The sequence below is a fragment of the Loxodonta africana genome, chromosome 7 (genome assembly GCF_030014295.1).
Source record: "Loxodonta africana isolate mLoxAfr1 chromosome 7, mLoxAfr1.hap2, whole genome shotgun sequence".
NCBI lineage: Eukaryota > Metazoa > Chordata > Mammalia > Proboscidea > Elephantidae > Loxodonta > Loxodonta africana.
Genome location: NC_087348.1, coordinates 66,370,864 through 66,395,693, shown reverse-complemented (window position 1 = coordinate 66,395,693; position 24,830 = coordinate 66,370,864). Strand labels below are relative to the sequence as shown.

At 48.0% G+C, this 24,830-nt stretch overlaps 1 protein-coding gene across 1 annotated transcript in view; it reads right to left on the bottom strand.

Annotated features, from left to right (window-relative positions):
• Nucleotides 1-162: 162 nt before the first annotated feature.
• The window catches only part of PLEKHA7 (pleckstrin homology domain containing A7), a 154,252-nt gene continuing 129,584 nt past the window's right edge, over nucleotides 163-24,830 (bottom strand). The window contains exons 14-26 of the mRNA XM_064289452.1: nucleotides 23,587-23,655; nucleotides 23,337-23,417; nucleotides 22,344-22,493; nucleotides 21,663-21,764; nucleotides 15,975-16,083; nucleotides 15,540-15,766; nucleotides 11,655-11,843; nucleotides 11,423-11,540; nucleotides 9,314-9,417; nucleotides 8,532-8,732; nucleotides 5,531-5,689; nucleotides 2,987-3,120; nucleotides 163-2,174 (exon numbers count right to left, since the gene is read on the bottom strand). Of these exons, the coding sequence (XP_064145522.1) occupies nucleotides 1,994-2,174; nucleotides 2,987-3,120; nucleotides 5,531-5,689; nucleotides 8,532-8,732; nucleotides 9,314-9,417; nucleotides 11,423-11,540; nucleotides 11,655-11,843; nucleotides 15,540-15,766; nucleotides 15,975-16,083; nucleotides 21,663-21,764; nucleotides 22,344-22,493; nucleotides 23,337-23,417; nucleotides 23,587-23,655 (1,824 nt within the window). The 3' untranslated portion in view covers nucleotides 163-1,993. The remainder of the gene's footprint in view (nucleotides 2,175-2,986; nucleotides 3,121-5,530; nucleotides 5,690-8,531; nucleotides 8,733-9,313; nucleotides 9,418-11,422; nucleotides 11,541-11,654; nucleotides 11,844-15,539; nucleotides 15,767-15,974; nucleotides 16,084-21,662; nucleotides 21,765-22,343; nucleotides 22,494-23,336; nucleotides 23,418-23,586; nucleotides 23,656-24,830) is intronic.

The following is a 24,830-nucleotide window of genomic DNA, read 5'->3' as shown; positions in this document are numbered from 1 at the left end:
TTGCCAAAGGGAGGAAGCTTCAGTAGGCAGCACTGCAATCATCTCGGCGGCGGGAGGAGGGAAAGGAGGGCATGCTCAGCACTAGGCAAGGGGGGCAGTGAGCAGCAAGGGGCATGCCGGGCAGAGGCTCTTACTTGGCAGGTGTTAGACAAAGGTGTAGTGGAGTCCGTTGCTTAAGGGGGGGTAAGGTGGTGTCGGCCTGGAGGACAGAGGGGCTTTAGGCGGGAGGAGGACCAGCTGCTGTGCTAGACGGGGCACACAGGAATTAAGTGGTGCGTTAGACTCCTCATCTGCTCCCAGAGTGCCTGACGCCCCACTTGGCAGAGAGGGTGTTGCACAGGCCCCACTGCCCACCACTAATGGCCTGGGCTTGGGGGACACACCCATGGGGGCCTGGCTGGGACTGGCCTGCAGTTCCCAGGTATGTCTCTGAGATGGAAAGAGGGAGCAAAAGTGAGGCAAGGCTGCAGAAAGAGCATCACTTGGAAGGGAAGTGAGAGAGGCCCTGCTAACTGACCACAGGGTGTTAGGTCTGGTGTGCTCGTTAGCTGGTGAGCAGAAAGCTGAGGGTGACTGACCCACAGAGCTAGAGCAAGCACAGGTTAGAGAGGAGAGCACTTCAGGGTAGTAGAGCAGTCCCGCCAGAACCCTCCACATTGACAGGGACTCAAAAGTTGCTGTGACAGGCTAGGGAGCCCCAAGGTCATTAGGAGGAGGCGGTCTGGATGAGGCATCTCCTGCCTCCCCTGCCACAGAACACTACAGAGGCCACCTCTCAGCCTGCTGAGTGTGGAGGATGGGGTCATAGGGCACAGGAAACAGGCCTTCTGCTGAGACCCTGGCCCCTCCCCTCGTCCTCAGCCACTTCCATGGTTGCCTGAGGCCATTTTTGCCCCCCCCAGAAAAGACTCCCCAGGGCCAGTCACCTCAGGGTCCTGCAGGCCCCACCCTTAGACACTTCTAGACCCTTTGGCCAGGGTTGGGGGGACTGGTGGGGACTGTGGATATGACTTCGGGTTCTATGACTGCCCCCTCCCCAGAAAGCCTAGAGGACACCTGGCCAGAGGCACCACCTAGACACAGTGGCCAGAAAAGACTCCCCAGGGCCAGTCATCTCAGGGTCCTGCAGGCCCCACCCTTAGACACTTCTAGACCCTTTGGCCAGGGTTGGGGGGACTGGTGGGGACTGTGGATATGACTTCGGGTTCTATGACTGCCCCCTCCCCAGAAAGCCTAGAGCACACCTGGCCAGAGGCACCACCTAGACACAGTGGCCTCTGCATCTGGGGAGAAACGAGACTAGGAGAACTTTGAGGGCACACAGAGGGTACGATGTGGGTGAGGGAAGAGACTTGAGTTCCTTTCCTGGCTGGTCAGAGAGAAAGCACCCATTTTACACACACACACACACACACCAATGTACACACACATACATAAACACACCATTATACACACGCACCCCTCAGTGCTATTCACCCACCCTGGCCAGCAAAGTCCCACCTTCGCAAGTCCTGCTTTCTGGCACAGGGCAGTCTGATTAGGTGAACAGGGGCTTTGGTTTTGAGCGGGGTCCCAGGGAAGGCTAGAAGGGCCCCGTTCTGCCTCATCCCAGCAAGAAATTCAAGCACCAATGGCTTTGCTGTCCCCTCTTCATGAGGTCAGAAACCTTAACCTTGATCCTATGGCTCAGGCACCTCAAAAATCTGTTCTTAACCCACTATCTCAGAGAAAGTTGAAGAGCAGCACCAGCCCTGGACTTAAGGATAATAATTGCTCCCAGGACCTCTTTCCTCTTACACTCCAGTGCTCCAGTTCCCACGCTTTCTCCCCCACTTCCTGGGCTGCCCAATGCACCGTCCACTGCCCTGCTGTGCTCATGAACAGGACACTCTCTGGTCAGGAGAATGCACTAGTGACCCTCGACTGCCAACCCAGACACCTGGTTTCCCCACTGACTCGTGACTCTGGGCCCTGAGCCGCAGGGAAGAGCTGGCTAGACCCCAGGCTGGGAGACTGCATCCCTGGCCTTACCTGCCACCTGCTTGCTGCGCTGGGAGGCCTCAGACGCCAGGGCGTAGGAGATGTTGATGATGCGCTCCTGCTCCTGCAGCTGAGAGTCCAGGTCGGCCACACTGTTCTGGTCCTGGCTTGCCGCGGACTGCAGGTTGGACACGCTGCAGATGGGCCAGAAAACAGACTGTGGGCCCTTGGCCAGCCCGAGGTGCCAGCCTCATGAATGCAGGTCAGAGGCCCAGCTGGGGTCTCCTTGGCCTGGAGGTTCTCAACCTTTTGAGGGGGCATCAGATGAAAATTATAGACTTTCTCCCTAGACAAAGGTATGAATGCTTGTCTCCAAACGCCTAAATGCTCATAACTTTGTTCCTCCTTTGGGAGGGTCACAGACCACAAGTTAAGAGCCCCAGATCAAAGCTCTTGTTAAATGCAGACATGAAATGGTTAGCCTAAGGAAAAGGAGGCTTACGAACTACAGGTTTAAGTTTCCGAGGCTACGGGGCTGAGGTGGCAGGGAGGCTGTAGGGTTGCTACAGAGGTGGACAGGTGGGCACAGTCCGCAGCATCCTCAGGACAAAGCTGAGGCCCCTGGGTCTGGTCCACAGGTCTGCGTGAGGGTCTAATGCTGGAGAGCCATCTTTGGAGCTGATCTCCAACTTTGTACACTTCACCGCCTTGCTTGGCTCCACTCCCTACACTTGGTGGGTCACTACGGACACAGATTTGGGGGTGAAGGCTCAGGATGGGGCACCTCCATGAGTGTTTTCAGGACTTCTGGATGTCCCAGACAAGCTTCCTCACTGATTTGTCAGTGATGTGGTATCAGCCTGTTCCTTCCTATGATCAGGGCTACCTGAGATGCAGGCCTGGCACCAGGGGCGGTCCAGTCAGCCTGGCTCAGGCCCGCATGGTTAACACGCCCCCTGGGGATGGGCTGAATGGGCTGCCGGACTTGGGCAGAGCAAGGGCTGACCTTGACCGGGTGAGGATGCTGCGGATCTTCTCAGCTTTGCGATACCTCGCCTGCAGCTCCTCCAGGCTGGGCGGCTCTTCGGGGTCCAGCTCCACATAACGTTCAGGGATGGCGACCTTCTCTGGTTTGGACAGCTGACGAGAGGACCAGAAGGAGGACAAGGGGGAGGCTCAGGTGCTTAGAACCTGCTTCTTGTTGACTCCTGCTCGTGAGGAAGTCCAGAGAGATTGAGAAACTTGCCAAGATCACAAAGAGTGGGGTGGACATTTAAACCCAGGTCTGACTTCAAAGCCCATGTTCTTTCTGCTATACCAGACCACCTCCAACAGACTGAGGGAATGGAAGGGGTAAGGCAAAAAAAAAAAAAAAAAAAAACAGACTAAAAGCTCTCAGGAGGAAGATAACCCCTTATGTCGGTCACCTTAACCACAAGGCCCTACGTGATCTGACCTGCTGACCTCTCCAGCCACGCTGACCCACCAGTTCTCCTTGAATTCCCCTCCTACCATGGGGCCTTTGTCCCTGCTGTTTCCTGTCCTGGGATGCTCTTCCTTTTGCTCCACTGACTCTTTCTCATCCTTTTGACCTCACCTTGAGAAACCTCCCTGATCCCCAAACTAGGTCATGCCCTCCTCCTGTTACTCTTTTGCTTTCTATCGGTGACTTTCTCTGTCTGTCCAGTGCAGGGGCCTGGCACTTAGTAGCTCTTCAGCAGGTACTCCTTGGACTACTGGTTGGATGGACTGACGAATGAAAGAAAGGAAACAAAAGTGCTGTCTGTCCCTATAAAGGGGCAGAGGCAGCCATGCTGCGTCAACTGCTTTCCAGAGGAAAATGGCCCACTCCTCCCCACCAGGATCTCACACAACCCAGTGGTAACCTCAGTTTGGCAAACTCTCGCTTGGCCTAAGAATCATGAAGGCAACTTTTGCACACCCTGAAGAATTTCTTCTCTTTGAAGGATAAAAGCACATTTAAATGGAATTGGTTAAAGCTTCTAAAAACAAGCTAAATCCAATTCCAGGGTAAATCTGGATTTGGACTTAAGCCCATGTAGCCCTTTCACTCTAGTGCAAAAAGGTAAGAAATAAACTCTTCTCTGTTATTTCCAATGGGGGCAGACACAGAGGAAGGAAGCGGATTACATTGAAGCAGAAAGGATTTAGGTTAGAGATAAGGACTTTTTTCCTTGCTGGCAGGCCCATTAGGACACTACAGAACACATTTCCACTGCCAAGGCAGGATGTGGAAGCTTCTTTAGTGAATCTGAGAAAGCACTGACCTTTGGTTGCTTCAGGTGCCAAAGGGAAAAGGTCTGAGGGCAGGAGACTGGCCTAACTAACCCCTGGAGCCCTAGCTGAACCAGCACTCAGCAACTCCACAAGCATCTACTCACCCACACTCTGCTCCCAAAGAACACATGAACCCCAAACATACGAGTCAGGTAGATAACAGTGGCAAAATCTGCCTGTGCGTGGGTTTGCCCCTGCTCCTTAATACAGGAGGAAGACACTGAGGAAGGGCACAGCTCCTCCTCAGCACTCATTCCCACATCAGACAAACTTGTGGGCAAGTTCTGCAAGGCGTCCCCTAGACCCGCCCTTCACGTGGTGAGTGCATTTCCTCTCATGTGGCTTCAGGGCAGACCAAGCCATTGTGCAAATGTTCTCCGGACTTCTGTGGGCAACTGTGCAATTCACTCAACACAGTCTTCATTGGGCAAGTATTGATGGAGCACCTGCTGTGTTCCAAGCCCTGTGCTAGGTGCTAAGGGCACAAAGGTGAACCAAACAGCTATAGGCTCTGCCTTCCAGAGCTTACAAATGAAACAATATAGACCACAGAAGATCACCCTATGTCTTGAAGGCCCTGAGTCTGTCACTCCCTAAGTCCCCTTTCTCTTCCCTTGGGTAGCAACATTCCTGACTGGGTAAAAGATTCAGGGGCTACTGGCTTTCCTAGGCCCACTCTGTTATGATGCATGTTAGCCACCAGAGGGCGCCTGAAGAATTCATACCAGAACCATGACCCATCTCCTAGCCCCAGTCAGGGGTAGAAATTTCGCTTACGGTTTTCAAACCTGCCCTTCACTACTCCAAGTCTGATTGTCCAAGCTGTCCTGTGTGGCCAGTTGTAAGGCCAATCTTTGGTTTTCTAGGGGACACTACCTAACAATAACTACATCATGCACCTATCATATGCCAGGCCCTGTGCTCATGGCTTTCTGATCACTGCTAATCCTCCCAGCAACATACTAAGTCACTTGATCCTTACAACAACCCACTTTATTGTTGAGAGAATAGAGGCATAGAGGAGTTAAACGACTTGCCCCAAAATACACAGAAAGGTTGGAATGGGTATCAGAAAGCCTGGATTCCTTTTATTGCCTCAAGCTGCTATCCAGCCATCCTCCTGGACCACATCGAGGCTTAGCCTTGTCCTCATTCAGGCCAACACTCTCCAGTGCCACTGGGAGGGTTGGTCAGGCTGGGAGCCTGAAGGCCGTGCCTCCTGGGGTGGCATGAAGGTAGCTCCTGCCCTCACCTCTCTGCTGATGTCCAAATCATAGTCTTGTGGCTCCAGGTCCAACTCGGTGACAGGCATGGCCTGCAATTTCAACCAGCCATTCTCCTCCTTGTCCTTTCTTTCCCCTTGCATGGCCCGTTCCAGCAACTGTAGGTCAAAGTCCTGCTCGCGTTTCCACTGGCAACAAACAAGAGGGTTAAGAGCAGTCACTTCCTGACTGCTGAAAGAGCCACACCAGGTCCCTTTAGGATAGTCCTTACAGGCTCTGAGAAGACAGGCCTGTGACTCACAGGGCAATGCTATGTGACTGTGGACCTCAACCTCCTTGCCTCTAAAACAACGCAGTAGTTTTGTGATGGACGGTCCCTCCTATGAGCTGTAACTCCTTGTTTAACGGAGAATGAGGCCTCCATCCCCTTTATATGGGCTGTTGCCAGACTGCTACTTTCTCTCTGATCTGGGCCCCCAGAGGGTTCAAACATGCATCCCCAGGGCATTGCTCTTAGAACCAGGGCTTTGGGTTCACAATGGTTCCCAAGGATGTAGTAGGCTCTTGGGTCTGAGAGAGTAAACCCAAAACAGAATCTAGGGCAGTGCTCCCGAGAAGGGAATTGCCCCTTCTGCTGCCCTACAGCTCAGGGAAGGTTTTCTAGTTCAGGAGCCACATGACCTAGGCTCAGAAATAATGGAGAAAACAAGTCCTCTGAGGTCCTGTCAAGCAAGTGGAATAACCAAGAACCTCTCATTAGAGGATACAGGACACAGGGTGGTGTGCACAACTACTGCAGGGCTGGGGATGGCGACATGGGAGCATCATGGGGCTAGTGAGGTAGATAAAGGTGATACATAAGATAGCATCTATCTGCAGTAGATGCTTTTAGTTAAAAAATAAAAAATAATTTAAAATTGAGTTGATAAACCAAATACAACTTTCCCAGGGCTATTCGGTAACACTGACTTTGTAATAAGCATCTCTTCACAAGAGGAAAAATCTAACCCAACCACTTTAATGTTCAAGCATGAGGGTCTTGCTTCCAAGAGGCTTCCCAGCCACCTGTGGCTTGCATCCTCAGGGGACTTTGACACGCAGCAGGCTGGTGAGAATAGGGAACAGGCTCCAAGCCTCTCTTCTTTTGACCAGAAGCAAAGCCTATGCTCAGGGGGATGCTTATACAACCCAGGCCACTGCCTCCTTCCTACCTCGTCCACCTCATGGAGCCACAAACAGTCACAGTTGTCTTTGAGGACCCTTCAAATACCCCCAAACCTATAGCCATAACAGACATTTCACCCATTCATGCACAAGCTCTCAGTACCAACTCCAGGCCAATGTAATTGTTCTTAGCTGTTGATTTCCATATAGTTTGAAAGGATTAGGCAAATGAAGTTCCAGAGATGAAAAATTAATTTAATGATTCACAAAGTAAACAAACATTTTCTTACACGCTCACAAGTGCCCCAAATAGAGACAAGGCCTCATTGTAGCCCAGCCTGATTGTTTACACAAACAGCAAAGGATCACTAGATTCTATGACGTATCCTCAGGAAGAACCACGCCAATCCATTCTCATCAAGCAACACGTTTATTGGCGTTGATGCAGAGACTTACACCAGTCTTTTTTTTTTTTTTTTAAAGAGAAAAATTACAAGGTATCGAAGTTATACTTTTTAGATAATCTTTCTACTTTTGAGACATCAAGTTGTAAAGGGTCAGTGTTATCCCATATGACATTTTCTTATAAAGTTTAAAAGTTACCAGGTTTGCAGCTTAAAGTGTCTTGGGTCTTACCCCTTTGGTGTCTGAGCTAACAGCTGCACAGAGCCCCTCTGAATACAGAACGTAGCACATTTTGCTATCCATTCAAGTTAATAAGTACCAGAAACACAAAAGGTTTTCTATAAGAAATTGTGCAATGGGACCAGAGGAATTGGAACTGAACAACGTCAGACTTGGAAGAACTTATTCAAACGTGCAGTCTCCAAAGTCCACGTCTACTGTCCAAGTGTAAAGCACGAACTTGGATAAATTCGTAATGCCCAAACCTCTGCCAATGGCCAAGGTTCTCAGGCAGGGGATTGGCTCAGCTTTGCCGGGCAGTGTCTGGGACGAGTCAATTATAAGTCATGTGGTTGGGGGCACCAGAAAGGTGAGTCACATCTAGGCGTGCTCACTAAGCTATTAAGAGCTGCTATTACAAGCCTGGTAACAAACAGCGCAGGCCAGTTAGAGAATGTTCAATGCAAATTAGAAGCTTCTGTAAACACAATCAGGCAGGATTAGAGGGGCAATGAGCAATAACACTAAAAGCAAGAGAGCTTGTGCAATGAATTAGGGAAATAGCAGTCAGGCTAAAGAGCTAGGGAAACGTGAGATTTCAAACAACAGGGAAAAGTCAAATGGAATGTTTCCAAAAGGGACCTAAGGCGACTGTGGGCACGGCACAGTGCTGGGCAGTGCCACCAGGGGGCAGCATAGATTCCCCAGCTCTCTGGGGGCACCATGAGGCCTTTTAGCACCACAAGCTGTGGGAGACCACCAGCCCTCAGAGTTGTGGGACACCACCCGTGTCCAGTAATTCCCACAGGGCATCCGCTTGGAGGCTTGAAAAGCTGGTTGGTTTGCTTGTGTTTCTCCTTATCAGATCATATCATCTTCCTCCTCCACTCCTCAGACTCTGTATTCCCAGGTCCTTGATTCAGCTGAGATTCCAAATGCCTACAAAGGCCCCTCTCAAACTCAGCTTGGAAGACTGACTTTGGATACTTTCGCAGGCTCTTCGACTCTTGCTGTGACATCCTCTCTCCTGCTCTGGTTCTATGTCACTCTCTGACCAGGTTACACACACAGCCATGGGCAAACAGCCCCACGGGGTATGTTCTGAACCATCTAGGTCAACAGCCCACTCTCTCAGGGAGTGTGACATGCTTGTTTTGGGGGGAATCAAGGAAGCCCTGCTCAGTTTGAGGGGAAACTCTGTTCCTTATCCCAGCCCTGCCTGTCTGGACCCTTCTAACATACTGAGCCGAGATCTCCAGGGAGAGGTTGGCTGAGGTAGCGGGACGAAGGGAGGCCTGTCCTCTCTCCTTGACTGAGCGTCCTCTTGCGCTCACGGACCAGGGCCTTCTGGTGCCGCTTCATGCGCTCGAGCTGCTCCTCCGCGCTCATCTTGCCCCGCTGGTGGTCCCCTGAGTACAGGCGCTCCAAGGCACTCTTAGGTCTCTGCAGAGGATGGGAGGGCGAGTTACAGATAGAGCAGCTGGGCTGGGAACACAGAGGGCAGCAACCCTGCTGGTCTCATTGCCATTCTCTCTGTCTCTGTCTCTCTCTCTCTCACACACACACACACACACACACACACACACACACACACTCTAGTTTAGCCCCTCTTGCATTGAGAACCACTCCTCTAAGTACGTGATGCCCACAGCCCTCACTGGGCTGCACCCCACCCTCTGGGAAGCACCCCATCCTGCAATGGCAGTTACTGAGGTCTAGACCTGTTCAGTCAGGCTCACATGCAGCATGTGATAGGCCATAACGCACAGTGCAGGCTCCCTCCCATGACCCTGACGAGCTGGAGAGAAAGGTGGGGGATCCTTGGGAAATGCAGAGGGCAGCCTGATGCTGCTCCAAGCAGGCCCTGCCCTTCTTGGTGGGCAGTGCGGAAGGTGTCTGTGAACACATGGTGGCAGGGGAACCTCTGAGCTCAAAGGTTCACCAATCACCATCCACCTCAGAGCCCCTCCCCTCTACACATGAGGGAGCAATGGGCAACTCAAAAACTTCTCAAGGCCACTCACAGGGAAGGTCATCTTGATGCTTTCAGCATTTAGACCCCTCCGGAGCGTGACGTAGGGAGCAATGCTGGACGATTGCTGGAGCCTTGACGTGGATCCTGAGAGCCCTTAGGGAGGAGAGAAATCCAAGGGTGTTCACGGTAGGGCAGACAAGCTCTGGCCCTTCCTATCAACCTCCCATTCCCATAAGGGCCGCCAAGAGCTCCCAGCCAATGACCCACACTCTTCTGTCTCCTCTTCCTTCCCAGGGACTGGAAGAGTAAGGCCCCCAGGGTGCAGGATAGGGGGACCAGCCTAGGAATGCCATCTGCCCCTGATGGCGGACAGTGTCCCAGTGGAACTATGGGATACACTAGGCTTCCTTCATATGCAGAAGACCTGAGCTGCTTGGCAGGTTGAAAGGAAGAAGGGGTAGGAATGCCTTTCATCCATCTTCTTCCTGATGAACTCTTATACACCCTTCACAACCCAACTCAAATGTTCTACCTTGGTGAAGCCTTTCAGATGCCCCAGGCAGAATTAGTTATCCCCTATATCCCACATTATATTCATTGGATACAGCACTGACCACAATGTCAACATACCTGTTTCCCTAACTAGATTACAATTTCTACAACTCTTGGTTGACTGACTAAAAGAATGAATAAATGGATGAAGAGAAAGAAGGCGGCATGAAGCATTTATTGAGCACTTACTATGTAATAGGCAGGCATTATACTAGGTATTTTTTATAGCCGTACAAAGTAGGCATTCCCTGATCATTGTAAAGATAAGCAATCTAAGGCTCCGAGAGGTTAAGGAACTTGTCTGATGTTACATGGCTAAGAACACTGTTGATCACGTGTTTACCATGTTCTGGGCCCTATGATTTAGAAGTATTATTTCACCCTGGTTAGCCTGACCCCAAAGCCTGTGCTTCTCCACTCGCAGCAATTCTTATTGCGGTGGTACCTAAATATCTAGAAATGAACATCACACTGACTGAGGACACCACTGGCATTTAATACATAAGAAAAACAAATGATAAATGGCCTACGATGCCCAGAGAATCCTGGGTGAGCAAGAGTAATAGTCCTGCCCCAAATACCACTAATTTAAACTCCATTGATAAACACAGCTCGGCCATAATTAATGAAGGGAAAAGGACCCCAGAGCACAATGCCAAGTGCTGCTGTGGCCCGAACTCAGCAAAACTTAAGGTCCACACCCTCCCAGGGGCCAGCTCAGGCCACAAACCAGTAAGACAGTGTGGTGGGCTAGAAGTCACATATCCCACAGGTGCCATAAACACTTCTTTGTGTCCTTCTGCTTCCTGGCCTGGCCAAAAGGAGGCCTTCTACCTCCAAGAGCAGACAGGAAGATCAAGTGAGGAACAGGTGAGGGAAAGCTGCCAATGTGCTAAGGGGTCCCAGGAGGCCCAGGTGCAGAGAGGTCAGGAAGCCTCCCCTTTAGGGAATTTCTGAGAAAGAGGGTCTGGCTCCTCAGAAAATGGGGAAAATGGGAGACGAGCAGAACCTAAAGGCCTCAGTTTGTTTCCATCCCCATCTTGAAGAGTCAGGTAAGGGCAATGAGAACGTGGCCCACTTGAAAAGGGCATTCATTTAAATAAAGTAAGGTCTCACTGAGTCTTAGAATGACAGAGAAGAGGAAAGGAAATCCTCGGGAAGGCACCAGATAGCCAAGCTGATGGCAGCCACCCAACAGCCCAGCCTGCAGGGGACAGTGGCTAAAAGCATGAATTCTGGAGCCAGAACACTGGGACTGCATTCTGGCTCCATAACTTATCAAAGTATTCACTTTCTCTGAGGCTTAGTTGCCTTATCTCTAAAATGGGATACTAACAGTACTTCCCTCACAGGATTGCTGTGAGCCTGAAGGTCCCACAGTGCCTGGCTCTGTAGTAACTGGTATTATTACTATTCCCAGGACAGATGTAAAAAAAGAGGAAGAGAATCAGGATGTGGGATAAAGGAAGGAGCAGCAGCTCCGGGCCTCCTGACAGCTGCTGCCCAAATCTAGGCCCAAGGCTGCAAGCAGAAGAGCGTGAGGTACTGGTGACAGTTGAGGGAGGGAGCGCTTTCAGTAAAGACTCCATGGAGGGTCTTGCCTTACCTCTACCCGGCAACGTCTGGTACCTGCTCTCAGGGCCCAAAAGTCCGAGAGAGGGCTGGGCTGTGTCCCCGCTGAGGGTCGCCAGCTCAGGCTCACTAACGTATGACCGAAGTTCCACCTGTGAACAGAGTCTAAGGCTGTTACCGCTGCCCAGGGCGAGTACGACGCAGGCCCCATGTCACCTCTCCTCCCCCCACACACTGGGGCAACTCCAGGGACCCTCCCCGCTCACCTTTGAGTCCCCATTCACACATTGGCCCAGCTCCCGGTCTCGCTTCCTCTCGTCAGACTGCCGCTTGAGGCCCCTCACCGAAGTGTGCCGGATGATGGTGGCCTCCCTTGGCAGAGGTGGCACAGCCGGGGGCTGGTCCTCTGGGCTATAGAGTTCAGGAAGAGGGGGCCTGGGAGGTGCCTCATCTTCCTGCTCAGAAAAAGAACCAGAACCAGTGTCTGATGAGAGGGAGTTAGAGGGTGGACTGTTGGGAGTGGCACTGCCACAGTGGTGGCCCAAAGGACCACGACAGGCCACCTCAGAGACATAGAGCATGACCACTTGGCCAAGGGGCGTTATCATTTCTCCTGCTTGAAATGTGAAGGGGAGGGATGTCTCTGCTCCATCCCCATGGTTCCCTTCGAGGCACAGATTTTCTATTTTTCAGTGTTCCCTGTACATATTATATCCCCAATTCTAGAACTCAGGTCTTCTGGGTCCAGTGCTCTCGGCCCTGTGCCAAACCGGTGACTCTGCACTTACTTGTAAGTTTGTGTCCATGCTCCCACTACAGAACAAACATCTAGCCTACTCCACAGTGCTGGACTGAGCCGGCTCCTTGTGCCTGCACAAACTCTGGGTCCTTCAGCAGGTTGGGGATCTGAGCAAGGACAGGCTCTGTGTCCTCCTGTCCTTTGTATCAGAACTGTGCATAGCTGCAAAGTATTTGATTCTTCATGACTCGTTTATTGAATAGGTTGTGGGCCCAGTGGCTCACCACCTACCACAGCAGCTCACTCCCTGGGCCAGGATGAATGTAACTATTTTCCTTGAAACTCTCTGACTACAATGCTTTCAGAGGGCTGTGGGTTCCTCTACAAACCAACACACTGGCCCCTGACTGCCATAAACACCCACTCCCTTACACTACAATGACCATGATGCCCTTCCTCCTCCAAAACTCCCCCTTTCTTAGTCTAATTTTATTTTTCAGGATATTGCAGAGCTTAAGAAAGGGCGCTCCAAGCTTGCTTTGCAAAGATTTATCCCCGTTCTTTTAAAGCAATACATTTCATTAATGCGTGAAAGTTAAGCTGCCTGCTCAAGATACCCACAGGTCCTCTAAGGATCAGTGGTTTCCAATCCTGGTAAGACCCCAGAGCTACCGATTTCTAAAAAGCTCCCCAGAAAGATAAACATATAACTCTTATTGCCTTTGGTTAGAGAGAACAGGGTATCTGGAGAATGAAGGTGGGAGGAAGACATTTTATTATTCTTTATATCTTTTGTTTTTGTACCCTTTGAGAGTACTATTTAAAAAAATAAATGACAAATTCAAGATAAAAAGCCAACTAAAAATGAAAGAACTATAGCTACATGCAACAATGTAGATGAATCCCACAAATAAATACTAAAGAAAAGATATAAGATGCAAAAGAATAGATACAATATTATATACAGGCAAAAGGGATGCAAACACAGGCAGTAAAACCATAAGGAAAAGCAAGGGAATTATCACCCAAAAAGTCAAGGTAATGGCTACCTCTGGTGGAAAGGGAGCAGCCTAGACTGGGAAGGGACCCACAGGCCTGAGGGCTGCTGGCTGCTGGCAAAGTTCTATTTCTTGGTCTGGGTAGTGGTATAGCATGTTAGTCCCTTTATAATAACTTGTTAAACTATAAACTCATGTTTTACACCATTTTCAGGATGGATATTATTGTTTCACAAATACCAATATAAAAAACAAGCAAACATGTGACACGGATGAGCCTGGAAAACATCACGCTAGGTGAAATGAGCCAGACACAAAGGGACAAATAATGTATGATTCCAATTATGTAAAATGTCTAGGATGGGCGAATTCATGGACATAGAAAGTAGATTTAGTGGTTACCAGGGGCTGAGAGAAGGGGGAGAATGAGGATTTGTTGATAATGGCTATAGGGTTTCTGTCTGGAGTGATGAGAAGGTTTCCCTTCAAGACCAGGCCATCTTCAGCTGAAGAACACAGGGTTTAGGGAAGGGGGCTGGAAGCTATAGCAGATGGCTTGGAGAAGCTTTGCTTAGGGCTAGAGATGGTTGCATGACACTGGGAACATGATTAATGGCACCAAATTGTACACTTAAAAATGGTCACAGTAGAATATTTTGTGTTATATATACTTAACCACACAAACAAGCAAACAACAACAAAAACTGGTAAAATTGGTAAGCACACATACATTACTGGAAGGACAAGAGAGAAAACCCCTTGGTGACCCTGATGCTCAAACAAGTTGAAAAAGCCCTGGCACAGAGCCACTGAGGACAAGCTGTGAGGAGGAAACTCTGCGGTCACTGATTTCCAAGTTGCTTGTTCTCCAGAAGAGAAAACTGAGGCAGCTCAGAGGGGGATGGACTTGCCTGAGAAAATAAGGACTGGAATCCAGCCATTCAGCTCCCTGGCTAGCACTGTTTCTACCTGTTCCTCGCCAAGCCAGCAAGTATCCTGCCTTATGTAATCATCCACATGACTCCAACATTCATGCTGTTTGTTTTATTTTCTACCTCCTCTCCTGTGGCTGGGGCTCCAATCTGCCTCCTAGATCTGTAGTGGGAAAGGATATCTCAAAGAAGAAATTCACAGTGACTCTCTGGCTGGGTCATGGACCACACCCAGGGTCCCAACAAGTGTCTGGCAGTTCTGGGCCCTGCTGGAAGCAGGTGGATGGTGAGGGCTCCAGTTCAGGAACTCATGTGGTTTACCCAGCTCTATGCACATCATCTGGGTAGTCCTAAGCAAGGCTTCTGCAAGCCTTTGTCGGCAAAAACCTGAAGGCCCTCATTCCAAGGTCCCATCTACTATAGCTTCCCTGCCACTTGGACCAGCCCCTCTCCCCAAACCCGGTGTTCTTTAGCCAAGGACGGCCTGGACTTGAAGGCAAGAGCTCTCACTTTATCAACTGACTACATATTCTACTTCCTTTAAGTCTCCTTTTCCTAGGCTCTGCCCAGGGCTTGGCTTCTCTCTACGTCAGCCAAGTCAAGACATTCACCCAGCCAACACCGTGGACCACAGACCTGACCTGAGTACCAAAAACCAAAAGAAAAAACCAAACCCATTGCCATCGAGTACATTCTGACTCATAGCAACCCTACAGGACAGAGTAGAACTGCCCCCTAGGGTTTCCAAGGAGCGCCTGGTGGATTTGAACCACCAACATTTTGGTTAGCAGCCATACCTCTTAATCACTATGCCGCCAGCGTTTCCACCTGAACGTCCAATTCGATGATAGATGGCACATAATAAACAGCATAGTCCAGAGACACGGGTTGGCTCCACTAATTAACATGGAGACCTTAAGCCAATTTCAACATCTTTGGGCCTTAAGTTTTCTTATCTGTAAGATGGGGATACTTCCCTTCCTATCTATAGTCTGAGGTTATTGTGATGATCTCGTGCATCCTTAAAACAGGCACAGTGCTCAACTACAGAGGAAGATAATGATGGTCTTCGGTTAGGATGAGCTTATCACTCAAAGGCTTGTGTAACTGCAGGGAAAGCCCTCTGCAGGTTTGCATGGAGCCCTGGATAAGAGCAGCCCCACCAACAACCATACCTCTCTACATGGTATAGATCACACATTCCATCCTTAGCACAACCACTTCCTCTTGTTGGCCTCAGTCTTCCCAACTACAAAATGGGAGGGTTGGGCTACGTCATCTCTAAGGTTGATTCAGCTCTGACAGAGGCAAATAGCTGGGTAAATACTACTCATTAACTGTTCAGGGCTTAGGACTCCCTTAGGTCTCTGGCTGGTTCTATTTCCCCAAGAGTTTCTTTCCCAAGAGAAGCTGATCTTCAAACTGAAAGGGACAAGCATCTGCCAGAGAGGAGCTGCTCAGCTCCTGGACATTAAAACTTACAACTTTGGGCTTTGTCTTGGTTGGTGACTGAAGGGGGGACATCACTTTCCTCAGTTGGGGCGGGTGAGGTCGGTACGGCATGTAGGTTTGCAGCTGGGGGAAGAGTCGAACTTCCAGAGGGGTCCGCGCAGGGCTGGTCGGAGGGCTGGGCTGCAGGGACGGCTTGCTCTCAGGAGGTGAGAGTGAAGGCACAGGCGGGTGAGGAAATAAAGGCACTGTTTTTCTCTCTAAGGGGCATGAAAGGCAAAAAAGCACAAGATGGAACAAAGGCCTTTTTCCACAAAGGACAAGTAGAGTGACTTAGTACTGTGAAGACCCAATTTCACAAAGCTGACCCCCTCAAGGGCCATTCCATCCACCTGAGTCCTGGCCCCCAACACACCCCTCCTTTCACCAAAGGCACAGCAGCCACACCCAGGAAGATGGGCCACTCACCCGGATTTTTGACCGATTCCACCAGGATTTTGAAGTTCTCTTTATTTGCACTCAGGCCTGCAATGACATCTTCAATCCTCCACAGATCCTTCTGTATCTGTGATTTCTCCTGAGAAGGAAGAGATGGTGTTCATTTCCTTATTAGCTTATTACCAGAAGTTTCTTCTTAGGACTTAGCCTGCCATTTCAGACTGAGCCCCTCACACTGGGGATGCGGGAAGCGTACCCTCTGGAATTCCGTCAGGGCCAGCGCTAAGCCTGCTTCACAGCTTCCTGGGAGAAGCACAGACATGGAACAGTTCAAGGTTCAGGAAGAAATTTTAGAGTAGCTTTTACTAGTCCAGCTTGTCTATTTCTACCTAATTAAAAATAGGTTGCCTTATGCAACCATGGCAGAAGAGAAGAAAAGGCAAGGACTAGATAGGCCACCCAGTATATAAAGACAGAGCTTAAAAAAGACAGATCTGAATCCTGGGATTTGAGGTTTAATTAAAAGTACAATTATCAATGAAATACTATTCAGCAGTAAAAAGGGACAATGTCCTGATACATGCTACAACATGGATGAACCCTGATAACATTATGCTATGTGAACAAAGCCAATCACCAAATGACATATATCATATGATTTCATTTACATGAAATGTCCAGAACAGGCAACCCTATAGAGACAGTAAGTATATTAGAGATTGCCTAGGGCTGGAGGTTGGGGGTTGGCAGGAGTTAATGAGTGACTGGGTATAGGAGTTAATGGGTACAGGACTTATTTTTGGGGTGATGAAACTGTTATAAAAATTGGTGGTGATGGTTGCACCATTCTGAAGATACTAAAAAACCACTAACTGTACACTTTAAAAGGTAAATTTTATGGTATGGAAATTATTTCTTGATAATGCTGTTATTTAAAAAAAGCACAGTGGGAAAGGAGCCAAGATTATACAATCAAATGCATACTTCCACAGGTTATAACTAAATCAGAAGAGGCCCCAGAGAAATGTAAACAGGGATTCATTGTAGTCAGGGGGTTGTGGGCATCTTTTAATGGGTTTGCTTAAACATCAGATGTAGTTTTCTGTTGATTTTTAATAAACTAGAATGATGGAGAGATAACTTTGGTCTTATCCCAGTAACTGAAAAAAAAGAAGGCTTCACTCCTTCCTCTACTCTCAAGGCACCTCAATTTGAAGAGTTCTTGAACTGCATGATCCTTACTTACGGACCCACCAGATTTTGCAACTAGACTACGTGCTATGATACATCCCCACAGGGAACTTAGCAGTGGAGCCCTGGGTGGCAAAAACAGTTAAGTATGCCACTACTAGCCAAAAGGTTGGCGGTTCAAACCCACCCAGAGGTGCCTTAGAAGGAAGGACTGGCAGTATGCTTCCAAAAGATCATAGCCTTAAAAACCCTATGGAGCACAGTCCTACTCTGACACATAGTTGCTATAAATCAGAACTGACTAGACAGCTACTAACAACAACATGTGAGATGAATAAAGGATCAGCCACCTCCCTGATCAAATACTTTCCACCAGCTGTGATAACAGATGTCTGAAGGCTCCCATTCCAAGTGGGTGCCCACGCTCACACGCTCTCCACCTTCCCAACACCAAAACACAACATAAGAACTGACAAGCAAATAATGAGCTTGATATTCAGCTTCACACTGAAGTATGAGTGTCCTAAAGCAGGTAGCTATATTACCGAAACCAGTAGACATAAGTTAACAGTGGACTGTCTCTAGATCTGAGGTCTCTCAATGTCAGAGAGCAGGTGAAGGAGCACAGGATTAAAGTCAACCCTCTTCTTCCTTCATAGTTCTCTGGCAAGGCCTGTCAGTCTACTCTCCTGCTCCCATTTTGCCTTTCCATCATCCCCACATGAAGTGAAGAGCAGAGTGATGCCAAGGCCAGGGAACCCCTATCTTTTTCCACCAAAACCAAAACCAGACCATTGCCGTTGAGTCAATTCTGACTTACGGCGATCCCATGTGTTACAGAGTAGAACTGCCCTGTAGGGTTTCCAAGGAGCAGCTGGTGAATTCGAACTACCAGCCTTTTGGTTAGCAGCCATAGCTCTTAGCCACTGTGCCACCAGGGCTCCTTGGTGCAACTGGGTGGGTTCAAACCACCAACTTTTAGGTTAGTAGTTGAGTGCAAACTCTTTGTGCCATCCAGGTACCTACTGTTCCCCAAGGACGATGGAACATCAGACTTTAAAAAACACGGTGAGGGGAGCGCTGGGGAGCAGGTGCATGGGGTTTCATCCCCGTATCCTCACACCGTGCTGGGTAGGAAGGCTTCTTTGTACTGCCTTCAGCGAAAGGTTAAATTCATAGACTGGAAGGATGGAAATGCGTACAGATAGTCTCACCCATCACTGCCTCTCATACAGTTCCCTGAATATTCTCTTCCTGCCCAGGTAACTGTGAGGATCTTCATAAATAAAGCCACTCTATTTTACTGAAAGTTTATGAATATTCTCACAGCCAAACCCGGCTAAAGAGAGGTGAGTTTCCAAGCCCCATTACTAAGAATTTGCATATGGGGTTGCAAGCACATCTCTAGTGTTAATGATTTATCTAGAGGTTCCCTGGCCTAGGATTACACCAAAGAAGCCAGCACAGACCCTGCTTAAAGCAGGGCTTTGTGAGTTTCCCAAGTCATCGCTGCACCCAAGGAAAAGCATGAGCAATGCCCAGGGTTAGGTGAAAATCAGGCCCTAGGGACCAGGCTCCCAACTGGCCTATTACATTATATTTATCTGTTTTACGGGAGGGGAAAAAACAATTCTGGACCTGCTATATGTTAAATTATCATAAAACTACGCACAGGTGAATTATAATAGACATTAACCATATGAAAAAACATTTATCCGTACTAGTAATTAAATAAATGCAAATTAAAACAAGAAGTCATTCTTTACTCAGCAGACTGGTAAAAACTGAAAAGACTGATAACATCAAGTGTTGGTGAGGATGTGGGCAAGCAGGTTCAGTACTCTCATTCACCTTTGGTGGAAGGGTAAATTAGCATCCTTTTAGAGGGAAATTTCGCAGTCTGTCAACACTTAAAATGTTCACTCATTTCAACCCAGCAAGTTCATTTCTAAGAGCCTATCATAGATAAATGCTTGTAAACGAGCTTGGAAAGGCAGTTATATGGATAATCACTGTAATACTGTTTATAAAAGCAAAAACAATGGAAATAATTTACATGCCCATCAGAAAGTAGATGGAAAAATAAAGTATGGAACACCCAGGCTATGAAATATTATGTAGCCATTAAGAAGAACTACTTAGATCAGTGCTGCCCAATAGAACTTTCTGCTCTGATGGAAATCTATAATCCGCGTTAGCACTTGAAACATGGCTAATGTGACTGAGGTATAAAACTTTTTAAAAAATCATGCCACATCTCTATTTTAGCATATATTTTACAAAAGAGAAATTTAAGCTGCTTTTACATGTAAGTACTTCATTACCAAAAAAAAAAAAAAAGGCATTAGTCTTAATGTTTGTCTATTGGTTATTTGAAATACACTTGAGGTTTTTTTTTTTTTAATACAGTAAATGAAGTTTTATTTGACAAATATATGGTTGATTAACTGGAGCTAGCAAAACCACCCGTTTCAGAACTGAAATACGTTATTAATGGAATGTGACTGCACCTTCGGTTTGTTCTCTAAGAGTAAAAAATTACTTCAGAGGCATTATTAAATGGTGGTTAAGAACACAAGCTCTAGAGCACTGTTTCTCACTATTGCCCCCTTAAGGAGACTTTTATTAGACTTTTTTCCTAATTGTCCCCCCTCCAATAAATTTTTTTTTATTAAAATATATACAAAATTTGCCATTTTAACCATACAGTGACATTAATTATATTCACAATGTTGTGCAGCCATCACTAAATTCATTTCTAAAATGTTTTCACCATCCTAAACAGAATCTCTGTACCCATTAAGCAATAACTCTCCACTCCCTACTGAGGTGTAAATGTTTAATTTTACGTAATCTTAATTAAATTGAAGTAGCTACCATATTGGACAGCATCAACTTGGATGTACATGTATTTTTCTGGAAAGTCTTCCATGACATAAAGTTATGACAAAAAGTAAGTTGCCAAACAATGTGTAAGTATGATCCTTTTTAAATAAACCTTTTACCTGCCTCCCTCCTCCAACAAACAGTGTAATCCCATGTATGGGCACAAGCTTGGAAATACACATAAAGTGGCCTAGAAGCTACACCCACACTGACAGTACCGGCTACTTAGACGGAAGGTGACCGGACTGGGTCTGAAAGGAGTGGGAGGAAGAGCTTTTGTTTCTCATTTTTCGTTTTTGCTTTGCATTGTTTGGTCTTTGCAGAGAGATGTCTTCATGTGTTCTTTGTGTAACTATAGAAACACAAAAAAAAGCTAAAAAAAAAATTACTGCTAAAATTAATGTGGATCACTGGAGTCCAGGAACACAGGTATTACAGGACAGGTCAGTTAAAGAACTGGTAACTAGAAATAATTGTTTAAGGACGTTGCCAATAACATTCACCTAGTGTTTTTCAAGCCACTGTGCTAGGTGCTGGAGATAGAAAGACGAAAAGGAAAATGTTAGCTCAGATGAAGGGAAATTATTTTTTAAAAAACAGAGACTGCTGAGACAAGTTTTGAGACACCTCACAGGTGGCCCTGTGCCATCTCCTCTGTGTGATCCTGGACCTGGCCCCCTGGGAATCATCTTTGGGTAAGTAGAGTCTCTCTAAACCCCCTCCAGAATTTCCTTCACTTTTCTGGGGTAAGGCTAATGTCTGGAGAGGCAGCGTACTCATCAAATCACTTCAATGAAGAGTCTTGGCTAGAATTAGTTCACCAGTTAGAAAGCCCAGCACCAAAAGTGGCCTAGCACTGTGCTGATAAATGAAGCCTTAATTACTGCTTGGTAAATTAAATTGAATTTATTTCCTCACAATGGGGGAACGCCAGGCAGCTGAGGAACCCAACACGGAAGAAGAAAAACGCCAAAGGGCATTTCACTCTCTCACCGTGGGAGACAGAGACAGCTATCAATGGGGTGGTCTGGTTTTTAAGGGTAAAGGAAAGACTTGTGAGGAGGACAGGGTAGTAAGAACATTTTCCTGACTAGGACAGGGGTTGCAGAGATAGGTATCACCCAGCCTAGTCTCCAGAAATGCAAATGACAGCCTAGATTCATAGTTATCTCCTCAGGTAGAGGCTTGATAACATCTATCTTCGGGAATCAGAGGAGAGAAGGAGGCAGGGACTTCCTGCTGCTGTCTGTCTAATTGAGGAGCTAGGAACCCAAGATGGGACCAAATACCACAGGAACACAGATCACTCTCAAGTCTCTGTAAGGTTCTCAAGGTTGGTGTTTGTGTCCTCCCTGGTCTATTTCCTGAAATGATCAGTAATAAAACCCTTTCGAAAATGCCCAAAGTTGAGGGCAGAGACACAGGGGGAGCCAGGGTTAAGGATTCTCAATGCAGTCTGGGCGGGGAAAGGAATCTCCAAGGGACAGCTCGGATGGCCTCTTTAGAGAGGTGGATTGCAGGCCAAGTCCCTGGCCCAGGAAGACAAAGCCCCTGGGGGATGCAGACAGTCCCACTTCACTGGCAGGTGAAGGTTCTCAGAGGCAATCAGAGCTCAGGAGCAATGAATAGCCCTTGGGTCACCTGGAAAAAAAATGCTCTTCTGTGCTGCTCCTGTAGGGTCTGCCTTAGCTGCTCCACGTCACTCTCCAACTTCAGGTATTCATTCCAGGCATTTTCCATCTCCTGTTGGCCAAGGAAATGCTTCTGGTTCTTAGTTATTCCCTGCCCCCAGTAGGCCTCACGAGCACCTGTGCTCCTGGCCACTGCTGATCCAGCCAGGGGAAGAGGGAAGGGGACCCCAGTGGGCCTCAAGCAGGCCTGGTGGGGGGATATAGGGGGAGTGTGGCATCTCATTCGTGCTCTGACCCTGGTCACCTACACAGTCTCCTCTTTCATCCCTGGGGATGTTTTGATTCCTGGCCCTGGCAAAAGGGCCTGTACCACATCAGAAGGACTGATAAAAACAAGGAAATTCTGACTTCTTAGAATTAACACACAAATTGGGGAAAGAGCCTTGCAGGCTGCTCTGAAAAATGTGATCCCTGGGGTAGCAATGTAGCAGGCTAAGGAGCCGGTGAAGATTGACATGTCACCCTTGGACAAGGTAAGCTACTGTTCAAAGGTGGCTTGGAGACATTTTGCTACTTTGAGACTCTTGTTCCCAGCCCCCAACTCAACTACAGCTTGGGAGATGAGAAAAGTAGCCTCATCTCAGCCTATTCTGAGGGTAAGTGTCTGCCACCTTCCACACCCTCTACGCACTGTGGACTCTCTGGAGAGCTCTGCCCGAATGTGCACGAGGTCCTCCTGCAGCAATCTCTGCTGGTAGGCAATCTTCTCCAAGTGCTGCGGCTGGTCTCTGTACTGCTCCATCTGTCTGTGCAAGACCTCCAGCACAGACTCTAGCTGGTCCTGTTCCGGGCAATGAGCAAATAGGATAGGAGCACCATCCTCAAAGGCTTCCCCATACCACAACAGGAACCAAACAAACCTAATGAATCTAACTAAGCTTGAAGGCCAGAGCCAAACCTGGGAGCTGACAGTCATAGCCTCTGATCAGAAATCATCTAACAACTCTTTGCCTCAGTTTCCTCATCTGTAAAGTGGGCACATGGCCATCTAACTCCTTATGAGCCAAACTATGAGGATAAATCAAACAGATGTAAAACTCCCTAAGCTCTTGGGGAAAAGTGTATGCCATAAGCTTTTAGTATTATAAATATAATGCCTTTTTTAAATGCAAAAAAAAAAAAAAAAAATCCACTTTAGGGTTCCTATCCCCAAGATGACAGATACTCGTGGTCCCAGGCCCATTCCTGCTCTCTCATTTAGACTTGCTTTCTCCCAGAGCCCGAATTCTAGGAGGAAAGAAGTTTTAGGAGAGAGCCTTTGCTGTTACGACTGTGGCCACTTTTCCAAAGGCAGCCCCCTTTTCCTGGGGGGCTCAGGGGTCTGGGGTCACCACATACAAGTCAGTGGAGTCCTTCTCTCCCAGGGTCATCTCACAGGGCCTCCAGTGTGAGGGGGATCAGAGCAGAGTAGAAGGAGTAGTATTTAGAGCAAGTGGGCTGGGGGTCTCCTTATAAAGTTTCCTCCAGATCAGCTAGAAATCCCCAACAAGTACCCATTAAACCCAAGACATTGCTGACACCTGTTGTTCAGTACTGACTTGTGAGTCCAGTCTATGACCAAGGAAAAACATAGTGACAAACCCCTCTATCACACAGCCCAAGACTAGACAAAACTGATGCATACTTTGTTCTCCTTAAGGGCTCGTATCTTGTCTTCCGAGTCCTGGAGGATCCTGTCTTGTTCGCAGAAGACGCTTAGTTTGACCTGTAAGCAAGAACGGAAAGGGCTTGGGAAGATGAGAAAAGGGCATGGCCTTGGGAGTGTGATCCGAAAGCCTTTGGTTACAGACCATCCAAACCCTGCCTGAAGCTCCCCGCCCCAGGACTGGAGGCAGGAGGCAGCTGGGGGGCCGCCTGTCTCTCTGCTCACTCACATCAATGTCACTCTCTGCAATCTTCACTGGCTTCAGACTTCGATCCTTGAGAAGGTCCCGGCCTGTCATCTGGGAAGTGAACAATTGAGAGGAGATTTAACCATAGCGTTTGGGATCAGAACTCAGGCAGGAAAGTTCACCCACATTGGATGGGTGTGGAAACCTCAATAGTGGCAAGTAGGGTCACGGCATGGAAGGGGCAAAAACTCGGGCAATACCTGCTTCACTTGTTATGCCTACTTCATCTTAGGGAAAAACCAAAACCTTTCTGTGGTCCTAGTGGCACTTGTAAATTTCTCAAAGTGAAGAAAATACAGACTTTCAAGGTACATAATCATCAATTGTAGAAGCTATGTATTTGCCCCAAATAAGTGTGATAAACCAGTATGAATCTTCAAAGATTTGCCGTTGATAAGCAGGGTTTTGCTACTGAACCTGGGGACAAACACAAATTACAGAAGTCTATCACCAGTGCCCAGGGTAGTGGGGTGGATGGGCCAGGGGAAACAAGCAAATCCCCTGAACACTGTAAAGACTTGGTTTAAGGCAGCCATGAGCAGCCCCCTTCCCTGTGAGTGACACCAGCTAATCCTCCTCACCCTACACTATTTGGAAAGAGGATCTGGCCAAGGGAAGAAGAAACCTGGATAATTCCTGGCTAGTGGTTTTAATTGATCCCTGAATAACTGAGGCCAGGTCAAATTTGTATAAGTTACTCTGTCTTCTCAAGGAAGGAAACCACAAAGACAAAAATCATCTAAACTATAATAAAAAAAACCAATTCCAACTCTTAGTGATCCTACAGGACGGAGTAGAAATGAGTAGAACAGAGTTGGGTTTCCAAGTCTGTAATCTTTATGGAAACAGACTGTCCCATCTTTCTCCTGTGGAACAGCTGGTGGATTTGAACTGCTGAACTTTTGGTTAGCAGCTGAGCACTTAACCACGCCACCACCAGGGCTCTTTATCTAAACTATAGGCCAGTGGACTTTCATAACATTTCCCATCTCATCTCTCACTGGCCCCTAAGATGCTGAATCTAACTCTTTACTGCATATTTTAATTTTCCCCAAATCCCCTTCTTGTCAAAAGCTGGGGTAGGGGACAATTTTTTACAGATGCACCTCCATGGCCAAGACCAGGTCAGGGCCAGCCAGGTCTAACTTCTGCCATGTAGGGCAGGCTGTCTCACTGAACTCCATTTTGCAGATCTGATATGTCCCGGGAAACAAGGGTGGAGCTAA